The 26914-nt window shown below is 41.2% G+C and overlaps 1 protein-coding gene across 2 annotated transcripts in view; it reads left to right on the top strand.

The window, feature by feature from the left end:
• Positions 1-876: 876 nt before the first annotated feature.
• The window catches only part of ZNF608 (zinc finger protein 608), a 106489-nt gene continuing 80451 nt past the window's right edge, over positions 877-26914 (top strand). The window contains exon 1 of one of the 2 annotated variants that reach the window (XM_052643921.1): positions 877-984. In XM_052643921.1, coding sequence (XP_052499881.1) covers positions 943-984 — 42 coding nt within the window. In that variant the 5' untranslated portion in view covers positions 877-942. Of the gene's footprint in view, positions 985-4542; positions 5458-26914 lie in introns of those variants that run through there. The other variant, XM_052643919.1, reaches the window with a different exon arrangement.

Consider the following 26914-nt stretch of genomic DNA (forward strand, 5'->3'; position numbering starts at 1 on the left):
CTGTGTCTTCACCCCCAGATCGATTTTTCTTATTTAATCAGCGAGTAAAATGAGAGACACAGGGAAAGAAAAAAAAAAATTGGAAGAAGGGCAAAGTGGTGGGGGAGGGTTGAAAGCCAGAAGCTGCAATACAGAAAATCAGTCTTGGGAGTTCGCGCGGCCGAGTCCTCGCAACACGGAAGGAAAGCCAGCAAAACGCTCGCAGTCATTTCCACACAGCCAGCCTCCCTTTTCTCCTCGCTAGGCGCTAGTGGCTCATTTGGCTTCCCTGTGCCACCGAGCGATCACATACATTATTTCCCCCAAGATAACACAATCAAACTTGTATTTACCGACATCCTCTCCTCGCAGCCTGTTTGAGATTTAATAAATAAGTGTTTTATGTGAATGATGTAGTAATTGAAACGGGCGTACCAATTTTTTTTTTCTTCATCTTACTGCAGGAGGTTTCTCAACCCCAATCTGGTTGGAAAATAAAACGCTTTGTCTCCACAACCACCCCCCACCGCACCCCCACCGCACCCCCACCCGTTCTCTGTGTGTGTTTTATACGTGTGTATATCTCAACCCCCTACAGTAGCCAAGAGAAAGCAGCTAACCAATGAGAGAGCCTAGTTTCATAAAAGCTGCTCTCTGATTGGCCCGATGAGAAAGGGCAATGGGAACAAAGAAAAGTCCCTTTCAGGTATAGAGGCTGAGAGCTCCTTTTGCTCCACTCCCCCTGTGTGTGTGTGTTTCAGTCCTGATTTCAGTGTTGCAGAACAAGCTTGTGTGTGTGCACCAGGGGGATTTTTCTTTTCCTTTTTTTTCTTTTAATTTTTGCTTTTATAAAAAAAATACACAGGACAGTCTGTGACATTTGATGGTCCATCTTCTTTAATAATAAATTTGTTGAAGAGATTATAATTTCCAAAATAAAGCGGCTGCAACCAAACACATTCAATGCAGTTAGAAGGAAAAGGTCAACTCGATCCAATACAGACCGTAAGTACGGTTGCGTGGTGTGTCTCTCTATAGCACTTAGCGGGGACTTCATGCAGGGGAATGTGCGAGTTTTATGCATTGAAATGAGGAACTAGTTACAGGGTTTGGCTTTTGCATTGAGAACAACAACCCAAGAAGGGTGAATTTTTATTCAGTGGAGGGTGAAGCATTTGTAACTTCTTCACACAAATTAAGCTTGACTGGGCACTCGGGGTAACTTAAGAGTAAATTACCTTTGGGGCTCTCACCCAAGGAGAATAAAGTGACACAGTTACAAATCCTGATCTGCAGTGTCCATTCTCTAGCGCACCTCACCTCTCCCTCTCCTGTCCTAGCAGGGCAGGACCCTCTTCAAAACCGAGCCAGGAAAATGGGAGCAAGGGCAGAACAAGCCGATTTCTGTCTCTTGTCACATCCAGTGCCCAATAATTTAATATTAAACAAGGGAATAGTCACCCACTACATGTAATGGTTATAATTACCATTTTCCACCTCCTTAAAAAAGCAAGCTGCGAAAACACCATTAAGGGGGGAAAAATGCCCCACCCAACCCAAACAAACCCACAAATAGTAACAATGGTGTGTTTATTACAGGACCTGGCTTGGAGCTAGTAAAATGTTTTTCTTTGTTTAAGACATGAGGGGGGGGTTCCCTAAAATCCAAGTAGCGTGGAGGTGCCCTACCCCCTCGACTAGTCTTCTCCATCCCTGGCCACTTGGCAAAGCCGACAAATTGGAGATAAGTTGAGGAAAGGTTTATAAGGTGTTTCTTTAAAACATCTGCTTTGCTCTTGTGCTCATTACATTTCACTCCTTCCGAACTTCCGAGAGCCTAGATCTGCGAGAAATGTTTCACATTCATAACTTGTAGCTGCTCCCACTGCAAGGGCGGGGGTGGGGGGGGGGAGGCGGCGAGGCAGGGGGGGAAGAGTGTGTGCAGGGGGAGGGGAGAGACCTTCAGGTTTTTTTTAAAGACCAGATCAGTATTTTCTTGATACGCTTGTCACCATTTTTGTTCTCACGACAACCAATTGAGCCCTTGATCCTCACGTGATGTGAAAGGCTTGCACTGTAACAAAATCGCTCCTTTTAGATGGTTGGTTGTTGCTAACTCGCCCATCCCCCTCTCCCAGCCCCGACATTTCCAGCAAAGCGACTCTCCACTTCCAATCCATCAACAATTCATTACTGCTTTTAGCTTCCAAACGCCAGCTAATTAAAAATACTAAGCCAAGCTCCGGGGCCATCTGACTAAACACAGGAGGTGGTGGGTGAGGGAGGAGGAGGAGAGAAAAATAAAAAGGAGACGCACCGTTTGCTGCGACTATAAATGGGAAAAACTGTCCTGAAAAAGGTCGCCTTAAAAAAAATTTTTTTTTTACTCTAATTATCGAATTACCACATGACTGATTGGCTTGAGCGACAGCGGATTTTTTTTCCCCCCTCGGGGACTATACTAGGAACTCGGTTCCTTTTTCTTAAAACAACATAAAACAGGAAAACATCACATCCTTTCAGGTTTCGAAGACTGAACCAATTTTAAACGCCGTTATTTTCCCCACCCCGCCGCCCGCCGCCCCGAGCGAATGCTGTTCTAACTGGTTTATCAGCTCACTGAATCATCTGTTCCCCTCCCCCTCCACACCTTTCTTTTTCTCCTCTTGTTCAGCTTCTCATCCCACCCTTTCCTCCTCCTCTTCCTCCTTCCCCTCGGTCCCTCTCTCTCCCCCACCCCTTTCCCCCCTCCTTTCCTCTTAAGTTAGTTCAAGAAATCAAATCTGTCAGGACGGGCGGAAAAATGCCACTTCCCGACTAACAGGCGGAATCCAGCCCAGATTTTCAGTCCTTTCTTCTTATTCTTTCTTCCCTTTCACTAATTTATCCCGATGTTAGCACATTCTGTCTTGTTACTAGCGGACGCCTGTAGGTTTGCTACATGGGATCATTACTTACTGATCACGGTGACTCTGAAGTCTGGAACTGAAGGCGGAATGAGAAGTTGGGAAAACTTTTTTCTCTAAGCGCTCTCTTTTTTAAAACTATTATTCTCGATGCTTGTTAAGAGGAAAAAAAACCCTTTGGTGCTTCTGTTGTGAATGTGAAACATTATCTTCCAGCTGTACAGTGACACATTTTTTTTAAGGAGAAAAGGACTGATCCGTTTGCCAAAGGGGGGGGGGTGGGGAGGTGGAATAATGTTATCGAGTGATTATTCTGGCTGAGATGTGTTATTTGGTTCGTTCCTTCTTGATCATTTGGTGTTTAAGTAAAATGAGGCACAGGCTTGTTTGCCGAGTGGAGTGGGAAAGGCATTTTGATTTGCTGGCCTAATTAAAAAATGATAAAGGATTAAAGGTAAGCAATGTCTGTGTGTGTGTGTATGTATATTTATTTTTTTTTCCTTGACAATCAACTGTTAAAAAGGGGCTGATCCCTTTAAAAACCGTTTTAACTGATCTTTGTCAAACACACACTCATTTGCGGTCATTGAGGCCACCTTGGCGCAGATCACTTAAAGTGTATGTCTTAATCAGTTTCCCGTACAGTCAGTAGCACCATATTTAACAGATTGAGCCAGTCTGTGACCTAGGAATATGGTAGAATTGTTTAGATGTAATTTTTTTTCCTCAAAAGGCAGATATTTAGCCTTTTATTTAGCACTGTCTTTTTAAAAATAGAGAAATGATCTTAAAGACGTGTGTGTATAACATTGTATAAACTGTTGGGGAAGAGAGGATAGGAGATGGGGGCTTGTGTATGGGGTGTGGGGGGGTATTGGTTGTTTTTTTGTTCCTTACTGGGAACAAAAAACAGATTGCCCAGACAATTTGTAAAAAGAAGTAATAAAATTAGAAATGAGGAAAATTTAGCAACATCATTCTGAAACTAGCCTCAGAGAACTTCCAGGGTCTGGTCTTTTAAATTGCAAGATCTAGGACATGTTTAAGGGTGTTTAAAACGTGTTCCTTCCTCTTGTCTGAGTGTTCAGCCTGTGTTTTTGGGATTGTTATCATGTGTATGTGCTAGGGAAAAAAAAGCTAAACTCTTTTTTTTTTTCCTTAAACCTTTCTGAACTTCACTCAGATCCTTAAGATATTTTAATGCCTTTTAAAAGTGATTATCTTTGTGTCGTTGATAAAGGGCTTTTCTTTTTTAGCTACTGTAAGATGCTTACTGTCATGGGTATGTTTTTTGGGTTTGGTTATTTTTCTTTAAACCTGATATTGGACTGTGGAGACAATACATGAGCCACCTTCCTCACCATCCTTCCCTGTACCCCTTACTGACTCCCCAATATTAATCGTTTTTTATTCTGGTAACACCCAGACAAGAAATATTCGACTTTTCCCCCTTCACAGGAAAAGGTGGACCTGGACTGAAGGGTGTAAAATCCCTGGACCCAAACCTGGGGCAGGAAAAAGAAGAGGAAGATTAGAAGACTTTTCTTTTCTTTTCTTTTTTTTTTTTTAAGAGAAAGCCCAGCGGAGCTAAACGAATGTCCCCTCATCTCCAAAGGAAAGTTCATCGGATTTTTATTCTAGAGATCTCATCTTCAGGATGTCAGTGAACATTTCTACGGCAGGAAAAGGTGTGGATCCAAATACGGTTGATACTTATGACAGTGGCGATGATTGGGAAATCGGGGTTGGAAATTTAATAATTGATTTGGACGCTGATTTGGAGAAGGACAGACAGAAATTTGAAATGAATAATTCCACCAACACTACTAGCAGCAGCAACTCTAAGGATTGTGGAGGTCTGGCCTCCAGTGGGGCCGGCGCTCCCGCAGCCTTAGCTGATGGCCTAAAATTTGCTTCTGTTCAGCCCTCTGCTCCCCAGGGGAATTCACACAAAGAGACCAGCAAATCAAAAGTGAAAAGGAGTAAAACTTCTAAGGATGCTAATAAATCTCTGCCTTCTGCTGCCTTGTATGGGATTCCCGAGATCAGCGGCACTGGCAAGAGGCAGGAAGTCCAAGGGCGCCCTGGAGAGGCAACTGGCATGAATTCAGCGCTGGGTCAAAGTGTGAGCGGCGGCGGCGGCGGCGGCGGCGGCAACCCGAACAGCAATAGTACCAGCACTGGCACCTCCGCTGCTACCGCGGGGGCAGCCTCCTGCGGGAAAAGCAAAGAGGAGAAGCCAGGTAAAAGCCAGAGCAGCCGAGGAGCCAAGCGGGATAAGGATGCGGGGAAATCCAGGAAGGACAAGCACGACCTGCTTCAGGGCCACCAGAATGGCAGTGGCAGCCAGGCCCCTTCCGGGGGGCACCTCTATGGCTTTGGGGCCAAGAGCAATGGAGGTGGCGCGAGCCCCTTCCACTGCGGGGGCACTGGGAGTGGCAGCGTCACGGCTGCCGGGGAAGTTAGCAAAAGTGCCCCGGATTCAGGGCTCATGGGAAACTCTATGTTGGTAAAGAAGGAAGAGGAGGAGGAGGACAGCCACAGGCGAATCAAGAAACTGAAAACTGAGAAGGTAGGATAAAGTCGCCTTCTTAGATCTCCTACTTTTCTCTTTGTGTGCATTTGTGTGGGAGTCGGGGGTGGGGGGGTGTGCCTCTATGTGCCTTGCACTTCGTGCTTTCTGGTTCGTTGTGAGATTTCTCTTCTGTGCATCTTTTCTGTGAACGTTTGGTCTGGGATAGCTTACTTGGGTGCAGTGTTTAGCTCTTGCTTCTGCTGCTACTGCTGCTTCTGGTGCTAGCGTTTGGGTCCTCAGGTGGTGGGAGGGTCTGAGTGCTCTAAGTACGTTTTGCCTTACCCAAGGGCTCTTGGCCAGTCAGCCAGTTGCAGTGTGCTTTTAATAGAAAATCTGCTCCTGGACCCATGTACCTCTTGTCCTGGTTTCTCTCCTAAGGATAACTGTCTTCTGTTTTAATGTGCACGTCCTAGTATTTTTGGTAATGTGTCCTCAGGTGCAGGGTTCACGTTCCCTCCCCATAGAAGTATGTCTAGGATTCTAATTTACACTCCACCCTCCACACACTGATTTTCTCCTGATGTTCTCCAAAATAATCCTGTTAAAGGATATCGTCCTGTTATTGTTCTTGAATGAAACCTTGGTATCCTAGGGTCACTGGTTTCATAACTGTGTAGCAAGAATGGAATGGTTTTGGTGGCTGCCAGGGCTCTTTCCTTGTTCCCTTGCCCAGTTCTTAGCTAGAGATTTAAAGAGTGTTATCGCTTGGATTTCTAGCTTGACCAGGGAGCTGAAAGGTTGGTAAGAAAAGTGAAATAGATTTGGTGGATTGGCGTGCTGAAATGTGAAAACAGAGCCAAAAGATTCTGTAAATATGTGTTGCATCTGAGCATGGGGAGGGTTGATTTAGGTAATTTGGACCCTTCTGCCCATCTTTTGTCATTGTCTGAAAGTCTGATGAGACACTACTTTTGAAAAATTGCCCCCAGTGTTGTGCTGCTTAGTGCTGGAGGCCTAGGACTTAATGCTCTGGCAATTACTGTGCTTTAAGTAATGTTCCAGAGCTGAAGGCACTCAGTCCACTGAACAGGTTGAGAGTGAGCTGGGGAAGAAGTGGCGACTCTATAAAGTTAACTCTTAATACTGTAGATTGTGCCTTGCGGAAGCAGAAGGCATATCATGTGGTTTGTGGCATGATTGTTTGGATATATATGCTTATTCAATAATTTAATTTTTGCTATTTCTCATATTATCAGAATTGTGAAATGTTTAAGGGTGACAATTCCTGTGTCCAATTACTCACCGCTGTCTGTTTAAGATCTTTTTGTTTTCTTCTGTTCAAGATTTAAATAGGAGTACAGGAATGAAGTTTTGGGTTTTATAATTTTAGAAGTTGATGAAGGTACATTAAGGTGTAGATGATGCCAAAATCAAAAAAACCTTCTGCATGCCTGCTTCTTTAATCCATAAGCCCTTGGTCAGACAGCATTTTGAACTGATGATACATTTTTTTTAAAATTCAGGTTTTGATTCTTAGGCTGAAATGTAGAGTTTCACACGATTTCTGCTAAAGGGCATTCTGAAGTCTTATTAGTACAGTAGTGCATTTACTTTTGTTGCCAGTATCTTCAAATTGCAGTTCTAATCTGCTCTAACTATCTAGATGAATTGCCCTAATCCAGTGCTCACAATGGCTGTGGTTAAGGAGTCAGAGCCATTTGATTGGATTCACTGCTGCCTGGAATGTGGGAGGTACTGCCCTTTTGCATTCCCCTTAGCCTTTTAATCTTCCAGCCAAATGTTCACATTCAACAATTTTGTTTAGCTGGCAATCGGGACATTTCAGTATCTCAAAGGCTGCTGTCATGGCAACTGAGATTAGAGCATGGTGTTGGTTCTCCAGTTTTTTGTGTTCTTTTCACTTTCCAGTCACAGAGGAAACTGGATGAAAAATGAAAGAATTAAATTATTCATATACATGCAACTCATCTTCAGTCAGAGCAGTATAAATGTGATAATATGAATGACCTAAATGAAGAGCAAACAAGTTATGACAGGTCTGGGGTGGAGGAGGGGAGCAAGCATATTGTATTTCGATTCATACCACTGCCAACCATAGCTGCTGGTGTGGGCACAGCGACCCTTCAGGGATGGCGCTCAGGGCCTTGAGTCCTGTAGTGCTGACCCAGGATCTGGAAGCTTGTTCCTTCAGGCTTTCCTGTCTACCTCCACCCCACCCCAGGAGGACTTTTCTTAAGAATGTTTCCTCCTTGGCACACAGGAATGGCACTGCCTTGTACAGATGATTCCCAGGGATGCAACTCCAATGCCACTAACTCTTGGTTGTGTAAAATTTGACTTCAATTTAGAAAATAATTTCTAAATTGGGAGGAGACCTCTTGAGGAGGGAAAGATTTAGTAGGACAAGCTTTACCTGACAAGATAATTTGGACACTGAGGCATCCTTTGAGAAAGGTTTTTTGACGTTTTTGTACAATGTTTTAATTTCAAAGCCTTGTTTGATTATCTGGGTTGTGAAGAGTAAGTATCTCAAAAGTGAAGATGATTAATTTTCAGCAGTCGGATGTGGCTCATGAAGGGGCCAAATGTGAAAACCAGAGGGGGGTGTAATGTGGTGTATGTGCTTTTTTTTTCCCTCCCTGGTTGGATGGTTCACAGGAGATTCATAAGACTTGCTGTCACCGGTTAATTTTCACAGCATGCTTAAATGTCTATTTTTGGTCTGTTTATTCTGTTTCTTCACTACAGAAAGTCATGTAAAACATGATAAATTGGACCTTATGAAACCTAATTAAATCAATGAGCGTTCTACTCCTTTATGTGGAAACCACAAGTATGTTGTAAAAGTCGCCACTCCCTTAATACGTGAACAAAATCAAAACATGCCATAATTCTAAGATGTTTGAGCTGTATTTCTATAGCCCATTTTGTGGTTAAGCCACCAGTGACGTGTCTGAATAAGTAGATTTGACAGGTTGGGTTTTGGTTGTTAAAACCTGCTTCTCCACCTGCCCCCTCCTTTTCTTTTGAAGCATAATAGCCTGCATTGAGGCTCTTCTGCATGTGTCCTTAACTGTCTTATAGTTTTGACTTATCAGACACAGGCAATCAGCCGGGCTAAAGTTCAGTATGGTATATGGGTTTATTTGATCACTGAGAAATTAAAAAATACGTAGATGAATTCTTAAAAACAGCTGAGATTTCAGATACACATTAAAAGCACAGGAAATCTTATGTTTGGGTCTGGGCTTCTAACTATTCAGTGCACATTTAGCAAAGAGAATGATTTCAATAATATTGTGCTGCTTTCATTAAACTGGTCCTTAACAGCCTACATGTGGTATCTACAAATGGACCTGTCTAGAAAGGATATCATTCATTTTATTCTCTTGTAGAAGCCTTTTTACACTTCACTAGGGAATTCTGGCACGTTGTCTGAGTGTGAGTAGTTGAAGAACATATTTTGATTAATGAGTTTTGTGAATGATAGGGTTCCCCCCAAATACAGTGCCCCTACAGATTCTAGTTAGAGAGCACAGTTTATCTACTGTGAAATAAAAGGGCAGAAAGGTCACTTGCTATAATTAAAGAACAAAGTCCATTGTTGTTGGACAGCAAACTGTTTGGAAAGCTACATAAGGGACTTAGCTGTTAAAAAGGTTGGTAACTAAGGGCAGCTCCCAATCAGCATTGATTCAGCTCCTTTCTTTTTATTGGCTTCCTCATAGGGTGACAGGGCTTTTGAGATGGGGGCTGCCCTTTCCCCAAGGAAGGTTTCTGTGAGAACCCATGGAAGCTTGGAATATTTGCATGGCCAGGCACATCACTGGGTTCTGAACATAGTATCTGAAATCTGCTGGGTTTGCTGGAGAGATGTAAAAAAAAGAAAACTCAACAACTGATTGTACTAAAAGAGATAAATAATGTTTACCAACTTTTAATAACTTTGCAAATAGTCTGTAAAAAGAAGGGGAGGGTGGGCGAGAGGGATTGATTGTCAAAATGTCATGAGGTTAAGAATGCTCTTCGAGTAAAATTGCTTGGCTGCAAGATGGTTTTAATTAGAGTGTTATAAAGACTTATTTTTCCTAAGCAGCATTTTATAGTTAGTAAATGAAATGTATGCCGAAAGTGCTAAGCAGAAATCTCCCTAACCACAGAGGTGTTCAATAACCAGATTCAAACAACATGGAAAGAACCATCTGGTCTTCATTTTCAGCATGAAAAACAGGGGTTGAATGGCTGAGATTTGCTCCAATTTTGACTGTGCCTGTGTGTGCCTGTTTTTTTTTTTTTAATTTAAAAAAATTTCACCTGGTACTTCATAGAAACTCAGAATTGCAATAATATGAGCAACACTGTGAAAACACATGTTCCTACATTTATTTTAACCAGTTCCACTTTTATTTAAAAGATTTCCAGAAGCCCAGCCATTGAACACTTTAATAATGGTTATTCAGTTCCTGCAGGCAATCACAATGAGGGGTCACTTCTTCAAAGATCTAACTATTTAGTCAGTATCTGAATTATTCTGTCAATTTTCCCCCTGGAGGCAAGAGGGGCAAAGGCTCTCCCAGGCTAGCTCTGGTCAGCGATTATCGGTTAATCTAATTGTATGTGGTAGTGTCCTGAACCAGTATTTGCTCTCCATAGACCTTACTCTGGTTCAGAACTATTAGTCTGGGATTGTTGATCATGAGGAAAATATTCTTTTAACGACAATAACTTTGGAGTCCTTGACTTTTAGACCGCCAAGCTTCTGGGTTCTGGTTTTAGTAAGAGCCCTGGGTAAAACATTATCCGGCCTTTGTTTGAGGTCTTTTATAGAAGCTAATGACTGGGCTTGTGCCTCCCTGAGATAAATGACATTATCTCTGAGTGGGCTGACAGGAAACAGACATGTTAATGGTGAAGCTGCAGGGAGGATGTGCCTGGGTTCTGACAAAAAAGTGGAGAAGGAACCCCTGGTTCCTTCCTTGTGGTCATTAACACGTGCTTTCCTGCTCTTCTAAGAGGCTCTTGATAATTGGAAAACTATTTTAGCCATGAACACTTAAATCTACCACACCTAGTTCCTTTGCATTCTTCAAAGTAGAAAGTAATGTGTTTTTTTGTTAACAAGTGTGTGATCTGGGCTTTAAGAACGGTGGCAGTTCTAGGTGGTGTGGTAGTGACATTTGGGAGGGCTGCACAGCCCATGCTTTTATCAGATGGGATCTCTGTCTTTCACCGTGGCTCAGTCATCCCCCTACTTTAAATAAACGAAGGAAGAAGTGGGTCCAAAAACTAAAAAGAAATCATTTTTATTCTTGAAGAGGTCTGGTGGGAGAGCGATAAAATCTAGTTTTTTCTGAGCTGGGGAGATTTTGCTCAGTGATTTGAATGTGATGAAACCTGCCTTTTGAAGTGTATGTTTAAAAAGTCATGGCTATAATTGAGTTTCAATGCAGTTTAAACTCTCTGCTTCTTGAACAGAGATAATTGCCATGTTGAACACACTCTAGACGTGCAGAAGAGGTGGAATGATCATGTTATTCTATTCTTTAATATTAAGCACTGGAAGTTTTTCATAGTAATTACTGCAGCACAACATAGTTTTGATTGCCAGCACTCTGAACATGCCGGTGATCTGAACATCAAGGGTTTTGCTTGAATACTAAACAGTTGATTCCTAAGTTACTTGTATTGCATTCTTGTAGAACATAGAAACCAGAACTAAGGAAATACTGAGAGATCCTTAGCAACAGCAGAGTAGAAGTAATCCCTCTTCACTAGTACTATTGTTAATAAATAGTAATACCCTCTTAATCGGTACACTTAAAGTTACAGGGAAAGAGAACAGGTGAAATCTCTGTCTCAAGAATGACTTCAGTCATCATTACAGGCTCTTAGAGGGATCAGACTGGTACCCTGTGACTGGTATTTATTTCATAGACATGTGTATAGAAATGTTATAATTTCATATATAGCTGTTGGATTGGGAGTGGATTGGGAGTTTTTAGTTACTGTGGGCTTTATTCTTTTCAAAAAAGTCACAGTTGATTTTTCTGTTCCACTCTGCTACAAATTAATTGGCCCCTCTATATCCATCCATGTCTCTCTTCCAGATGATGTTTCTTTAGTGACTTGCTGTCTGTTACAAGTTCTTTTTAATTCAACCTTAAAGGTTTTGCAGTGGGAACAAAGCCTTTGCAACTGAATGAAGGGTTGTTAAATAATTCATAGTAGATTAACCATCAGTTGGGCTGTTTGTAATGTTGTTTTGGGGTGTATAAAGGATATCCAAGACTGGGAGATTGGCACCTTGTTCCTAGAATTGAGTTCTGCATACCTGCTCAAGTTTGGTTAGACATAACCTTTGAAAAAGTATTGAAATAGATATGGCTTTTGTCTGAAGAACTGAAGAGATTACAAAGCAAATACTTCTTATATTTTGATAGGTTAGTGACCCCCTAAACCACATGGATCTCATCTGGTACTCAGAAAGAACCCCCCCCACCCAACCTCCCCCGACCCCATTCCATCCTGTGACGCTAAATGAAAATTTAATAATATATATTTTGGTTGTAATAGAGAACTCAAAGGGAAGGGTGCTCAAACAAATGGGATGGAAGTGATGAACAGACACTGCTGTTGATTTTTCAAAGCTACTCTTTCTTCTTTCTCATCTCTACCTCCCAGCCAAGTTTTTTATTATTCACTGTGACTGTTCTAGCTCAACCACTGGCTTTTTGCAACTCCTGGGAATCCTTATTCTCACTAGCACCTTAAGAAAAACGTGCCTATGGGGACATTTAGGCATATTTCAATAATGCCATAAAAGGCAGCTTTTACATTTTAAAAATATATTGATTATATTTTGTGTTATACGTAATGATTTTAGAAAGCAGATATTTAGGTCGTGGAATTGGCTTATTATGTTAACCAGAGAACAGATGGCATGGTGCCACAGACGTATAATTTTACTTAAAGGGACTTTTAAGGTTTTGATGTGTTTTCTTTTCCTCTTATTTCCCTGATGGCTTCTTTTTATTGAAGGGTAACTTAAGGAGACCTGGTAGCAATTTTACTGCCTTCCCCTGACAGTTTGAAATAATAGCTTGGTCTTTGGTTGCACTGATCTTCTACCAGTCAACTTGATTCTGGTTTTTGTCATGTGGCAGTGAATTTAAAAAAAAAAGTGTAGTGTGTTTTAAGAAATGGACTCTTTTATATGCTTCAATTAGCAACAGACGACCAAATTCCAATTGGTCACACTTTCAGGAACTCCTAGAAGTCACTGTGTGTCCTTTTGATTAAGGAAAACTCCTGGTTTGGTTTCTCAGGAAAGCACATATGGTCCTCCGGCTGCTTTAGATCCTTTCTGTCTTTTGCATTAGGCACTGTAGGTTCAAAGGTCCTTAAGCCGGTCCCTGGTAGGTTACATGCTTTCCCCTTACTGAAAGGCTGTACTTTTTTGGTTGCTATACCTACCATGTGTTTGAATTCACTTGGCATAAAAGTACTATTTGTTTCCATGCCTGGATTTTATAGTTTTATCCATTCACTGAGAACATCATCAGGATGAATTGGAAAGCATCTCTTATTGTTATTATTATTTTTTTTAACAAAGTGTGCCTAGCCAGACCAGATTACTTTTGGATTTCCTTTCACCTCCTCAGCTGATTTATGGATGGCTCATGTTAAAAGCAACAATAATGTTTGAATTGGAAGGGCAGAAGCCTCGGGTTTTCATTCTTCATGGAGAACTGTTTATTTGTGTGTGGTTCACCACAGTACATGGATAATGCTATCAAATCTGTGCTTTATTATAAGCTTATGACTAGCACAGCTGCACTTCAGTTATGTGTTTCTTGATTTTCCTTCTTTGCAAATTCTTTTGTGATGGAAATGAAATTAGAACTGAATCTTTGCAGCCAAGGGGAAAATAAGGCATCACAAGTAGAAACTGTCTCTTGAGCCAGTTCAGAAGCAAGCAAGCAGCGGTGATTTAAGAAACATCTTTCTCAAAGTGGAGTCCATAGGGAAAAAGGGACTCTGATTTAACTTTTCCATGAAGATCAGTAGAAGACGAGCCACCGCGCACTTTGACAAATGGAGGCTGTTCCAACAACGAGGCTTTATGTCTTTATATTGTTTAACATCTGAAGTAACTGGTTGAAGAGCGGTTCACATTCCCAAGCCTTTCAACTGCTTTGAAAGTGGAATGTGAGTTCAGTCATATTGTTGGTTTCTGCTCCTCGAAGGGAACAACATGATTTGAAGACAGAGCAATTGAGCTTTTCCGCATCAAACTCCATTTGGCCAATTGTCTCCATTTACATTCCTTGCCCAAATCCTTCACCAGCCTTTCCCATGATGCCGCAGCAGATGCCAGACACTGAAGGAGAAAGCGAGCAGCTGTTTCCATTACTCCGTGGCTGTATTATCCTCCACAATCTGCTTGCTTTTTCGCTCCCCTCCTCCACTGGTTAAAAAAAAAAAAAACCCTTCTCTCCCTCTGACGTTTGCCCTTCTTTCCTGAGTTTATCAGCCTGCAGGTTTTCTGTCTTGTCAGGACCACGGATTTCTCAGGAAGGCCTGGTTTATTGTTTTCTCTGGGGGAGCAGGTGGAGGTCCCAGGGCCCTTGGGGGCGTGGCCGGGCTGCGCGCTCCCGACGGTGGGAGTGGTGGGGGCCGTGTCGGGGGCGCGCCGCCGGGCCGCGCCCTCTTTCCCAGCTTGGACCCGTTTATAGCCCTGAGCGCTGTAAATCTGTCAGCTCTTCACGACGCCTTCACCTCTTTCTTCATTTGCTTCTAGTTTGACAACGTTCCCCTGGGGCGGAATTCTAATCTGCTTCCAATTAGTTGCAAAATGTGACTGAAATTTCCACATTATGACTGCTGTTTTACTTGCACGCACACATCTAGAAACAAATTAATGCTCTTGAATATTTATTTTTTGAGCCCTTGGATTTACTTGAAGAGGCAGAGTTTCCAACTGTTGGGAATGACTTCCAGGATTTGCATATTTTCCCCCCTGGAAGCCTTCTATACACAGATTGTTTTTTTTTAAAGAAACACAATAACCACGGTGGGGTCCCTCCACCATCTCATAAGCTTTTTCCACCTTTTTGAAGATTTCTCAAAATGTAGTTGTGTATGTTTAAGTTAACACAAATCAATTTTGTATGTCTAAAATAAACATAAAAAGGATGTTTGCCCAGGTTTTAATGAAGGGTACCTCCTGATGCAATGTTTTAACAGAACACAAATACAAATTTGCTTCTAAGTATATCATCTCTATAATGTAATATTCGGTAAAAACACAAAAGATTTGTTTAACACTTTAACATTTTTTTAATTTGATACTCAAAAAATAAATAAATTAGGTGATTAATTGGGCTTAACAAATACAAGGGCAGGGTTAAAGACATCACTATGGGCACTAACATTCTCCCCCCAGTTTGTGCCCAGATCCTGAGCACACCTTCTGGAAGCTGTTGGACCTGATGGCCTGCGGTGGGCATAGTCGATGGCTTCTTGTGACTGTAGTACCCCTAATCCTACATAATCCACTGCAAGGAAGTGTTTCGAACTCTGGGTGTGGGGGTGGTTCTACTCTGAGGGAAGTCACTCCAAACTCTTTCCTCCTTTCTAGTGTTTTTTGTTGTGATTTTTTTAAACAAAGATACTGATCCATCCATTATATTACATATAATATGTAAATATTAGAATTGTTTACATCTTGGTTGCTGAGAAGTTCAAATTTAGCTTTATTGCTTGCCTAGAAGACTACTTTCTCCTGTGAATTTTAGTAGCAAGGCACTGGGATCTCAGGTTTAGTATTTGCAGAAAGGTGATAGTCTTAAAGAGTGTAAACAGCCACATTTACTGGTGCATTTTATAGTAGTGTTGAGGCTTCAGCATCTTGGCAGATTGATATCAACAGTAATGATGGTTTTAAAGAGGTGTGAAGAATTTTATTGATGGTAAAGTGGTTATGTTGATCACATTACTCTGTATTAGTTTTTAAGTAACACCTTCACATGTAAATAGATCAATTTTTTTCCACTACATTGTCACATGTAATTATAAAAGCCCTGTATTGATTGATTTATAATGTCCTTTTTTTTTAATGTGTTGTTTTCAATCTCTATAACCAGGAGGTAGAGCATTTATTTCACTGTTTAAAAGTAAACTTAAATTATTTATTGTATGTAGAATATGAATTATTCAAGTTATTTTATTGAAAAACTTTGAGCTATGCTGGAATTCCACAAAAGAAATAGGAACGCTCTTTGTTTTGCTTCCTTTTTACTCTAAGATTGGTAGCAGAAAAAAAGAGCCAGATTAAATCCTTAAAAATTTAAAATGTGGTTCTTTCAGATTGTAGAGACCTCCTGGGTTTAAAAAAAAGAAAAAGAGAAAAGAGTGGCCCCATGGTGAAATGCTTACAATGGGCACGATTGTGCTAGCCCCTCAAGTCCTGGGGTTCACTAATTACCCTTTAATGAGGTTGGTCTGCCCCAGCCTTTTCCCTACCTTGGGAGGAAAAGCATACAAGACCATTGGAGTTCAAGTGGATCTTGCTGTATTTGCAACTTAGCATAACTGCTTTGAAGGCCCCCAGGGCGCTTAATTGGGGCTGAGCATGTTTGTTTCGGGGGAGACTACAGACAGCTCCCCATTGTGTGTGTAGAAACCACTGTGCGTCTTGGAAACGTTGCATGTTTTTGTTGACGGTGCATAGTTTTATAAACTCCGAATGAGCTTATTGCCTTTTAACCATTGGGATCACTAAATAATGGAAGAACCTAGAAGTCTCTGGGTTGGGTAGCAGCCAAGCAGTTAAAAAAAAAAAAAAAAAAGGAATGAATGGTTTAATTGTAGAGCAAACCATTTGTTTACAGATTAAGATTTATTCAGTCACCAAATCCTATGGACCAGGAGGTAAAAGAATGAGGCTGTAAGATATAGGAATTGAGTGCCCAGTGTTCTGTTTTGTGATCATGCTTAGCTGTTTTTACCCTTGTTTTTCACAAAAGACTAAATCAGTGAATGGTGAGAACTGCTCAGCCAAGTGTACTTTTTAAGATACAAAGAGAGGGGAGGAAGGCCGAGACAGTTTGTCACTTTTTTGCTGCCTGATCAGGAAACTAAAAACTTCAAGTTCTTTCAACTGGGAGGGGTGCACTGGCTGTTGCTGAATTTCCTGTTCAGATGAGATGGATTGATGATAGTGGTGGTAGAGGTAGGGAGTAAAAAGTGGGAAGAAGGTGAGTGGGAAATGTAGTGGTTGGTGGAGAGCCTTTGTTAAAATGGCCATCAGCAATACATTCTCTTGAATAATGGGGGCTCTACAGAAATTTCCTACTATTTCATTAGTTAGTGACCATGGTACTGAATGCTTCCCTGGTGGCTCAGACTATAAAGAATCCACCTGAAATGCGGGAGACTTGGTTTCCGTCCCTGGGTTGGGAAGATACCCTGGAGGGGGGCATGGCAACCCACTCCAGTATTCTTGCCTGGAAAATCCTCATGAACAGAGAAGCCTGGCAGCCTACAATCCATGGGGTCCCAAAGAGTCGGATATGACTGAGCGACTAAGCGTAGCACAGCACGTGGTACTGAGTAGAGAGAAACTTTCCAGCCAGGGCAGTGAAGTGGTATAGCAGAGGGGTTGCCTGGCGACCAGAATTTCAGGTTGTCTTTTCCGTTCTTTCTGTCTTCTTTAATTTTTTTAGGGCTAGATATTTTTGCCTGGGAAATCCTAGGGACAGAGGAGCCTGGCAGGCTGCAGTCCTTGGGGTTGCAAAAACTTAGCACTGAACAGCAAACAACAACAGATTATATTGAACAGTAAAGACCAGAAATCACGGCATTTATCCCATTGTAGTTGTATTCCTTCTAATCCATTTGTGGACAGTGGGCTTAAGGAAATCACTGGTAAAGTGCTGTTTTCTAGAAGTATCATTTTGAACACTCCCCAGTTCACTGTTTCTTATTTTAACATTAATCTTGGATGTGAAACCCTTTATCTCAAAGTGTTCTTTTGTGTATAAACTGTCACCCTAATGATAACTCTGGTTACTTACAAGTATTGTTTCTACATGATATCTTTGTATGCTGTCTGGCCATGAAAAAGCTCATTCCTTCTGTAACATTAAAATTACTTGTTACTTGATGCAGATTTGATAAAGTCTCAAGTATGTTAAATTGGCTTACCATGATCTTGTTTTGTTTTTATCCTTTCTAAGTTATAATACCTTTATTTTGGTATGATCCTTTTGAAGTGGCTTGATTTTTGAGTAAATCATAGCTGATAGCTTCATTTTACAAATTTTCTTTTGAGAGGGTTGGTGAGCAGCAAGAGGGTTATAGGAACAGGGAAGCAGAGAAGTATAAAGATTTAGGTGTAAGTATTTTTATCCTTGTCAAGCTAATGACTTTTAAATATGCTGTTGTTCATTCCTGATGTTTTTCTATTAACATTTTCTATGTTAGTGAAGAGACTGGATTTTATTTCTGTGAGCATTCAATATAATTTTTCAAACTTTAAAAAAAATATATTCAAATATAGTTTATATATAGTGTTAATTTCTGCTCTATAGCCAAGTGGCTCAGTTACACACACACACACACACACACACACACACACACTTTTCTGCTCTATAGCCAAGTGGCTGTTACACACACACACACACACACACACACACACACACACATACTTTTCCATAATGGTTTATCTTGGGATGTTGAATATAGTTCCCTGTGCTGTAAAACTTCAGATTTTTTAAATCTTATAAAATTTAGCACTGTCATAGTCACGAAGTAGACTAAACTTGTGTAAATTTTTAAAAAAAATCATGCCCCAAAAGTCATGTTTTACTAAAGAGGTGGTACATCCCTGCAAATGCCCACCTAAATTTGATTTCTTTGGGTGTCATTTGACTGATATCTGTGCTCAACCTAGGTTTACTTAGGAAACCAAAACAAAAGAGCAAAGATAAAAAAGCATAGCTCATGTTAATATTTATCACAGCTTAGAGGCTTTGCAAGATTGAAATCTCTTTGCTATTTTAATTCCTCCTGGAAGGAAAGTCTCCCCCACCCCTTCCCTACCCCAGATTGTTAGTGCCTCCACAATGTGGATGTTTCTGAGGATTTTAAAAAGCACTTAATCTAAACATACCATGTATTTCAGTGAGTTTAGTTTGTGTTCGCATGTACATACAGCGCAGGGAAGTGGTGCTGAGCTTCCTGCCAGCAAGGTCCGCTCATGTCTGTTTCCTTCTCTCTAACCTGTTCTGCATGCTGTTTTAATTGGATGCTTTTTGTTGCCCATATAAAATGTGAAAGGAAACACGCTAACCTTTTTAAGATGCTCTGGAAATGATTTTTATAAACCTGCTTACACAAAAGTCTAGTACTTTCTATTATAGCTCACATTAAAGGCTTAATGTTGCCTTTGAAAGGCTAGCATATGAATCCATAAGCCTCCTATAAATTCATGTACCTTATTTCCTTGTAAAAACCAGTGTTTTCTACTTACCTGGCGTTAGCACAGCTGTGGATATTCCTGTTCACCTTTAGGTGGATGAAGTTCTGTACCATCTACCATCCTTTACCCGTGACAGGCTGATGACACAAAAATCACTTGCCATTGTTACATTTCAGCTGAAAACTTAAACGCATTAAATTTTCCTTTCTGACACAGATAGTGAAATCTGAAGAGATTGTAGACTTAACATACTTGAAAAAATCTAGAAAATGTCCAGTGTTTTCAAATCACATTTTCACTGGTGTTCAACACATAGTACAGATCTCCTCAAATCGCCTCTGAATTTGGTGAAGATCTTGTCAGCTCACACTAGTAGTAGCAGGAAGTTAAATGGTGGAGTAAAAATACACCTATTTATCTTTTGTCTGTAAAGTATATTCTTCAGGGTTTTTGAAGAACTTCGTTTTGGTCTGTTTATGAAACTCAGGAATCTGAAGAGTAATACTCACTGTACAAATATTCTGTGCAACGAGCTCTAGTTGTCTCCATGTTATCTGAGCCTGGATGTGCGTGCATAATTGGAGAGATTATTGGAGAGAGAGTGTTTTGCTGTGGTAGATGTGGTTTAAATCCTAGCACTGAGCATAGCATTTACTTTCTCAGCTTACCCACAAAATCTGTGACTAATTTAGTGAATGTGAAGATTTTAGTCCAGATGGTTAGGTTTAATTGTAAAAACTGGAAAGATTTCAAAGTACCCTTTGGGGGAGTGCGGGAAATAACAACTAAGCAACAAAAGAGAGGGAGGAGCCAGTCACTAAATATAGCATATTTGTATGTTACACATTTATAAACACACACCTACACACATATATGTCTGTATATACAATCAAGGAAAAATTTGAAGAAGTTATTGTACCAGTCAGCAAGAACAGTTGGGATCAAGAAGAGAAGTAATTTTTAATGTTTAGTGATTTAGTGTGTTATCTTTCAAGTGTTTCCTACTATGTGTGTGTTTGGCCTTTCCTGGGCTCAAAATAGGTTTCTTCTCAAGTGTGCTAAGAAGATATCACTTTCCTGTTATCCCCTGTTGGTTAAAAAGTGTGGCCAATGACCTCATCAGGCATTCGGGAAATAAACAGTCTTGCTCAGACCTTGGTGGGTGCTCCCTCACTGTGGGTGCTCTCTCTGAGGTCTGGGCCAGCCCATTCTTCTGTCGCTGAAGCTGTGAAGCTCAAAGAGGGAGTAAGCTTGCAGAAACGGGTGGTTAGGTAATGATTAGTGCTATGGAAGGACCAGCCTGTTTTTCAGCATCATTTATTCTAAATAGCTCTTGCTCCGACATGAGTACAATCATCTAAGCAGATGCTTTCAAAGCTTTTCAGGATCTTCTTCTGGCTGCTTCCTGTACAGATAAGAGCTTAAAGGACAGAAGGATAGAGAAGTCCCCTTCTTTTGTTGTAGTTGAGACACCACTGAGCTGAAGTCTTGGTCCAGTAAATTAGCTTTGAAATTTGTAGGCTAGTAGGGCTTTAGAGTGGACTTGATTTATATTACCCAGAATTGTAAGAAGAAATAGAGGGAAGAAGAGAAAAATATGGGGCGGGAGAAGATTAGACCATGGGGCTATTGATAAGATCTGCTTGGTTCTAGCAGAATGGCTGGGGTTCGTGGAAAAGTGATCTACTAGGCAAGGAAGTGCAGACATGCTGAAATATATATGCATGCATGTGTGTGTGTCTGTATAAACAAATTTCACAGTATTCAGAAAATGTAGAGAGATGGGTTAAATTTGTATGTGTCACATTTACCACGTGTCCAGTGCTTTAATATTTGATTATTGAGCCCTCAGCATTTAAAGATGGTACGAAGAACAAGCTGGAGCTTGCCTTTTCTGGTAAGGAAGATAAGCAGAAGGCCAGCTGTGTGGGCTAGTGATTTTCAGATCATGGAAAACCTGTGTAATACAGGCCAAAAGAAGGCACTTCCTGAGGAGACGTGAAGTGTAGATCTTCGAGATTAGTATTGGTAGCATGGGAGAGCAAGATAAACAGAAGGCCAGCCACCCTAAAGCAGAGATGGTCTTTGCTTTGATTCCTTTGCCTATGTTCATTTTAAATATATCTTTTTCTTACCTTCTGATATCTCCTCGTCTGCTTAGGGCCTAATTTTCCTCTATTTATCAAGAGCTTTGCCCTACAGCAACCTACTGAATAAGTGATTAAGGTGATTTTAAGACGGTCACCACTGTAAGTAGACTTCTAAAGGCCCAAGAATGGAGCTCAAGTGTGGGGACTTTCTGGTAGGAGGAGAGGCTGGGGGGCTTTCAAAGCTGACTTTTTTGTGAAGGTGATTTTGGAGGGAACCTCTTCTGTAGATGTTTCTTAACATTTGAGGCTGACAACAAAGTGTGTAAGTGATGGGTTTGAAGCAGAGTCGGACATGGCTTTTTTCCCCCTCTTGTCTTGATTTCATTATGGATATTGTAAGGGACTTTGCTAACTCATGTAAGGAGTGAGCTTCAAGTTGGAACCTGATAAGGACTGATACTGCCATTAGGTTATGGGTTGAGTCAGACTTGATAGTAGCATAAATGCCATACTTTTCTGTTTCTCATTTGTGTTAATATATTTTTATATGTGTGTTCACTTATATAGGTTGTGTTTTCTTGGCACGTTTCTACTCTACCTGATGAATTTGATTTGAAAAATAAAAATAATAAAAATAATCTGTGTTACTGAAAAAGGTAATGAAGGCAGCTGCACAGGGTCAAGGTTACTAGAATTCTAAGGTCAGGTCAGAAAGATAATGGATAATAAACTCACCAGTTGTACCTGTCAACTCACCAGCGGCCAGAGTTCCCAGAGTTTCTGAAAGTGGTGTTAGTCGCTCAGTCATGTCCGCCTCTTTGTGACCCCATGGACTGTAGCCCACCAGGCTCCTCTGTCCTTGGAATTCTCAGGCAAGAATACTGGAGTGGGTTGCCATTCCCTTCTCCAGGGAATCTTCCCCGACCCAGGAATCAAACCTGGGTTTCCTGCATTGCCGGCAGATTCTTTATCATCTGGACCACCAGAGAAGCCCTGTGCAAGCAGGTTCGTCTCTGATTTCCTCTGAAGGCTTGACTTAGGAAAAGAAGATGGTTTCAGGACTGACAGAGCCCACGGTTGTATATTTTTTTCTGTTGGAACCCTGGCATATCTTAGGACACAGTGGAGAAGAGATTCACCAAAAAAAAAAAAAAGTAGAAGATTTGCCTACTTGTTGAAGGACCTCTTCTCTCGACATTTCTTTAAGACTTTGACATGAGGAACTGGGCTTAAGACATGAACGTGAAGTGCAGCGTAGGTATGATTTTGAAGCCTAGTTACAGGGTGGGGAGCTGTGTCAGATGTGAACCTGAGATGGGAGAGAGAGAATTGGGCTAACTGGAGGGATATCAAAGCCTGTTCTTCTGATTGATTGGATATTTGCACTTTTTTTTCTGGATGTGTTTCCTGTTTTCTTGGTTGACTGCGCATGCTGTTAAATCCACCCAGATAGTACACATGAACCATATTCTGGGCAGACCATGTCATACTGGGTTGGGAGTTAGGCACAGGTCAGATCATGGAGGGCCTTGTAGGACATTGTAAAGAGTTTGGATTTCAGTTTGAATGAGATGAGAAACCTTTATGCAGAGAGTGATATAATTTGGTTTGTTTTTAAAAACTTGCCCTTGACTGCTGTGTGGAGAGGTGACTGTAGAGAGAAATAGGGAAGTGAGTTCACAAGACTTTTTCGTTGGCCCCAGCAAGAGAGGGTGGATTTCTTTGTGGCGTTGCTGTTAAGTGTTCACATTGCCTAAAGTAATGAGGAGTGGTGAGAGGATGAGAATTAAGGGTAACAACTAGGATTTTGGGGTGGGTGCAGTCAGGATTTGGGACTTCTGATATACCCCATGGCTGCCAAGGGATGATACTCAAATTGGATGGCGAGTGGTAGAGGCCTTGATTGCAACCAGTGGAAATACAGGTGGGCTTTAGAGTCATGGGACCGGAATCGGTCACCTAGAAAGTATAGTTGGAGAATACAGGGGCTCAGGGCTAAGCCACGGAACATTGAAGGGAGCCAGCACTGCCTTCCATTGAGGAGGAAGACAGTCTCATGTTTCTGAAAAGCAAGTGAAGAAATTTTAGCAAGAAGAGTGCATAGTCGTGATGCAACAAGATATGTTCAGTGAGGCCAAGAATTCAGGTTAAGGTGAGACTCAGAATTGACTCCTATCCCTGGAAGGATGACAGCTGTTGGTGATCAATCTTGAGACAAGTAGTCCTGGGTGAGAGATGGGAATGAGAAGAGTAACAGTCTGGAGTCCTTGGATTTCGTGAGAGAAAAACAGAAGCTGATGAGTTTAGCTTTTATATAAGGGGCATCTGAGATCAGGGAATGTGTGTCTGTCCGTTTTTGAAGTTGGACACTTGTTTGTATGCTGATGGGACTAATACAGGAGAGGGAGAAGAGCTGATCATTCCAGAGAGAGGGGTTAAGGTGTCCTGGAGGAGGCACAGGGTTGAGGTGGGGAAGACCTGTTGTATGGGTGCATCTGTGGGCCTCTGGAGTGGGACAGGTCCTCCATAGTAATAGAAGGAAAGTCAGAAAATGAGAACAGATGTCAGAGGCAGGGTGGTTGGTGGGTTTTGTGGCGGAAAAATGAGAGCAAATTTTCATTTCTTGTCTTGTGTGCAGGATATTATTGCTCTGTCAAGGGATTCTTTTTGATACAGATACTGTGGATAGCCATTCTCTGCTTCCTCCTACAGTTTAGAGAGCTCTGACTGTTTTGTGTTCTGACAGTAGAAATATTAGAAAGGGGAAGGGGTCCCTATAGGTCTCAGTTAATTCTTTTATTCATCCCTTTATCCATTCCTTCATGCAGCACGTAGTTTCTGAACACAGATGACATGGCAAACGCAGCCTGAGTCTTGGAGATAAGATCAGCTGTAAAGTCTCTGCTCTCATGACGCTTGTATTCTAAGTTTCTTGGGGACAAAGAAAGATATTTTGCTTGGTGTTAAGTGCTGTAAGTGAAAATCAAGCAAGAGGTGGTAGAGGGGTGTGGGGAAAGGAGAGTTAGTATTTGTTTGCATTTGAGTAGGGACCCGACAGCCAGGGAGGAGGAGCCGTTTGACTCCCTGGGGAGAGAACTTAGGCCATAGCGGGACAGCGGGTGTACAAGCCCTGGAGGAGAGGGTGTGTTCAGGAGACACCAAGGTTGTTGGAGCTGAATGAGGGAAATCGGAGAGGGCAAGGAGGTGAAATTCAAGTGGAAGGGTCAGGCTAGGCTCCAGGGAGCCATGAAGAATTCAAGTAAGATTCAGAGATGGGGAGGGGATTAGAAATTTGAATAGGGGCGGACCAGGCTGTGACTTAGGCTAGGTTTTCATTGTCTAGGGACCTACCCTAAGCTTAACTTCCTTCTCTATTCCTCAAGTAGGTTTTTTTTTGTTTTTGTTTTAGTTCATTGTAGTTTCTGAGTGGTTAAGGGAGATGGAGGGGGCTGTCTTGTGTGATTTTTATCAATTGATTTCAGGTGCAAGATCATAAAAAGTGTTTTTTCCCAGAGAGCGAACAAAATGGTACTTTTCCTCAAGCCATATTAAAGAGAGTAGATATTTAATGGATGTCTCTAGTTGTGTGTGTATACACACACGCACACATGCATGCGTGTACCCTACTGGATTAAGTAGTTTTTTGTTCAATCACCAAGTCATGTCCGACTCTCCTCCACCCCATGGACTGCAGCACGCCAGGCTTCCCTGTCCTTCACCATCTCTTAAGTGTTTGCTCAAGCTCATGTCCACTGAATTGGTGATTAAGTAGTTTATCATTACTCAAATTACAACAGAAATTTAAAATGGTCATGGTATAATTAGAAATTCTAATTTTTTTCCCTTGCATCACGTGGGCCTTCTTGCATGCTCCTTGGGTGCTTAACTGTCCTGCTACTCTGGAGACTCATCTAGCACCCTGACAAACTAGTTGTATTTATTAAAATACTTTTAAAATTTGACTCAAAATTTGAAAAGCAGTATATAAATTGTTAAGCTGTATGCAAATATTATATAATGGAAAGTAAGTTTTACTTCCCCCTTAGACCTACTCCCCAGAGTCAACTACTTGGAACAGTTTTGTATGTCTTTCTTGAAATAGTCTCCGTATGTTCAAGCATGTATATTTATATATCTCATCTCCTTATAAGATCAGAGCATAGTAAAGAAACAGACCTGTACCTTGCTCTTTCCACATCACTGTATGTGTTGGGTATCATATGTTTCCTTGCTCCCTTTGATTCCATAATTTATTTAACTGATCCTCTGCTAATAGCATTGGTGTTTTCTAATCTTTTTTCAGTTACAAAAGGCCCTGGTGAATCTTACTTTGAATGTGTTTCAGAATTGTCCCCCAACTTGATTTCATCAGATACATTCCCACCAACAATGGAGCATGAAATACATATATTTCTACAGTTTAATGCTCTGAATTCTAATTCTTTGGCTCTGATCTATGATAATCAGAGAGAAGGCCCTTTTAAAAATTTGCCCTTTTCATATATGAAAAGGGCAGATTGTATCTCCTACATGTTAGCAGTTTATAACCTCTGACTAAATTTCAAGTGTTTCAGTGTTTCATTAGTTAAATACACTTGGTGTTTTGCAAATATTTTTTCATGTGCTTATAATTTTTCCCTCATTTCTTCATTTGTCTTCTGATCCTGGTTATGCTTTTCTTTTTTACTTCCTGTGTAAATGTCTTAAATTGTGTTGTTAGGTTTATATTTAAATTCATTTCCTTTTGTGGACTCTGGGTTTTGTACTGGTGTAGAAAAATATTTCTCCAAGATTATTAAAAATGTTTTTCTTGTGCCATTTTGATGGTAGTTGGCAGTGTTTATAGTTTCCAACTGAAAGGTGAACATGATTTTCATCTTACTGGCTTTTGGGTTTATATTGGAATATAAATAATATTTGATCCAGTATCCAAAATTCCTGAACCCTTTAATCAAAAGCATTGTTCTTAATCAGAGCTTTACATCTGGATCACCTGAAGAGTACTTAATTTTATTCCTTTCCCAAAATACCCTGTCCCAGATCCCCTACCCACGTAGGGGGTCTGCTTGGTGTGCATTTAGGAAAAGCTTCAGATAGCTTATTTGAAGGTGTCTTTCTTTATCTCTCTCTTTCTCTCAAAGGCAGACGTTAGGAATGGTTATTAAAATTTTCTGTTTTTGCTTACTGTTTTGAGCTTTTTTATAGAAAAAATCACCACAATATTGCTTTAAATAAGGCTTCATGAAGTGTTTTACATTATAGGTGGTTAAATACTATACTTGGTCACATGGCAGGTGGAACAGGAAGGACTCAGGGTTTGCAGCTCCAGCCCTTGTAATATTTAGAGCCTGGTAAACACCCTTGCTGTGTTTCTTAGAATCTAGAGCAAAGTCTATGCCTAACTCTATGCACAGTCTATGCCTAAGTAGTAAAGATGGCCATGGCTTTCCTTAGTTAACCATTTGGTTTAGCAAAGCGTAGGAGGAAACTGCCTCATAGGTTTTGAGGAGTGTCTGTAGCGTGCAGTTTGAGTATCACTGCTGTGGAACTGATCTGTGGAGGTCATCTCTCCTGGTCAGCTGGTCTTCAGAAAATTGCCAATTTGCTATCGTGCCCTCTTAGTCAGCAGAGCATAGCCATTGGGTCCTGCTGATGCTGGCCCCATGCAGCCTTCAGGTAGACTGTTTCCTGGGGCAGGCCCTCGACTCTGATTCCTGCCTGGGTCATGATCCAGGGGAGAAGCTTAGGAATGGGGATGAGAGACTGGGTCCCACTCGATGCTTTGACACTAACTTCTTTTATGACCCTGGGCGTAGTTTCTTCTGGGACTGCTGTGTCTTATTAGTGGTTTCTTCTTGAACTGTGTTTTCTGAGTGTCCTTTTAGATTCAAGAGAGGTGTAATTCCCCCCACTCCTAGCT

Source organism: Budorcas taxicolor, chromosome 7, assembly GCF_023091745.1.
Source record: "Budorcas taxicolor isolate Tak-1 chromosome 7, Takin1.1, whole genome shotgun sequence".
Classification (NCBI taxonomy): domain Eukaryota; kingdom Metazoa; phylum Chordata; class Mammalia; order Artiodactyla; family Bovidae; genus Budorcas; species Budorcas taxicolor.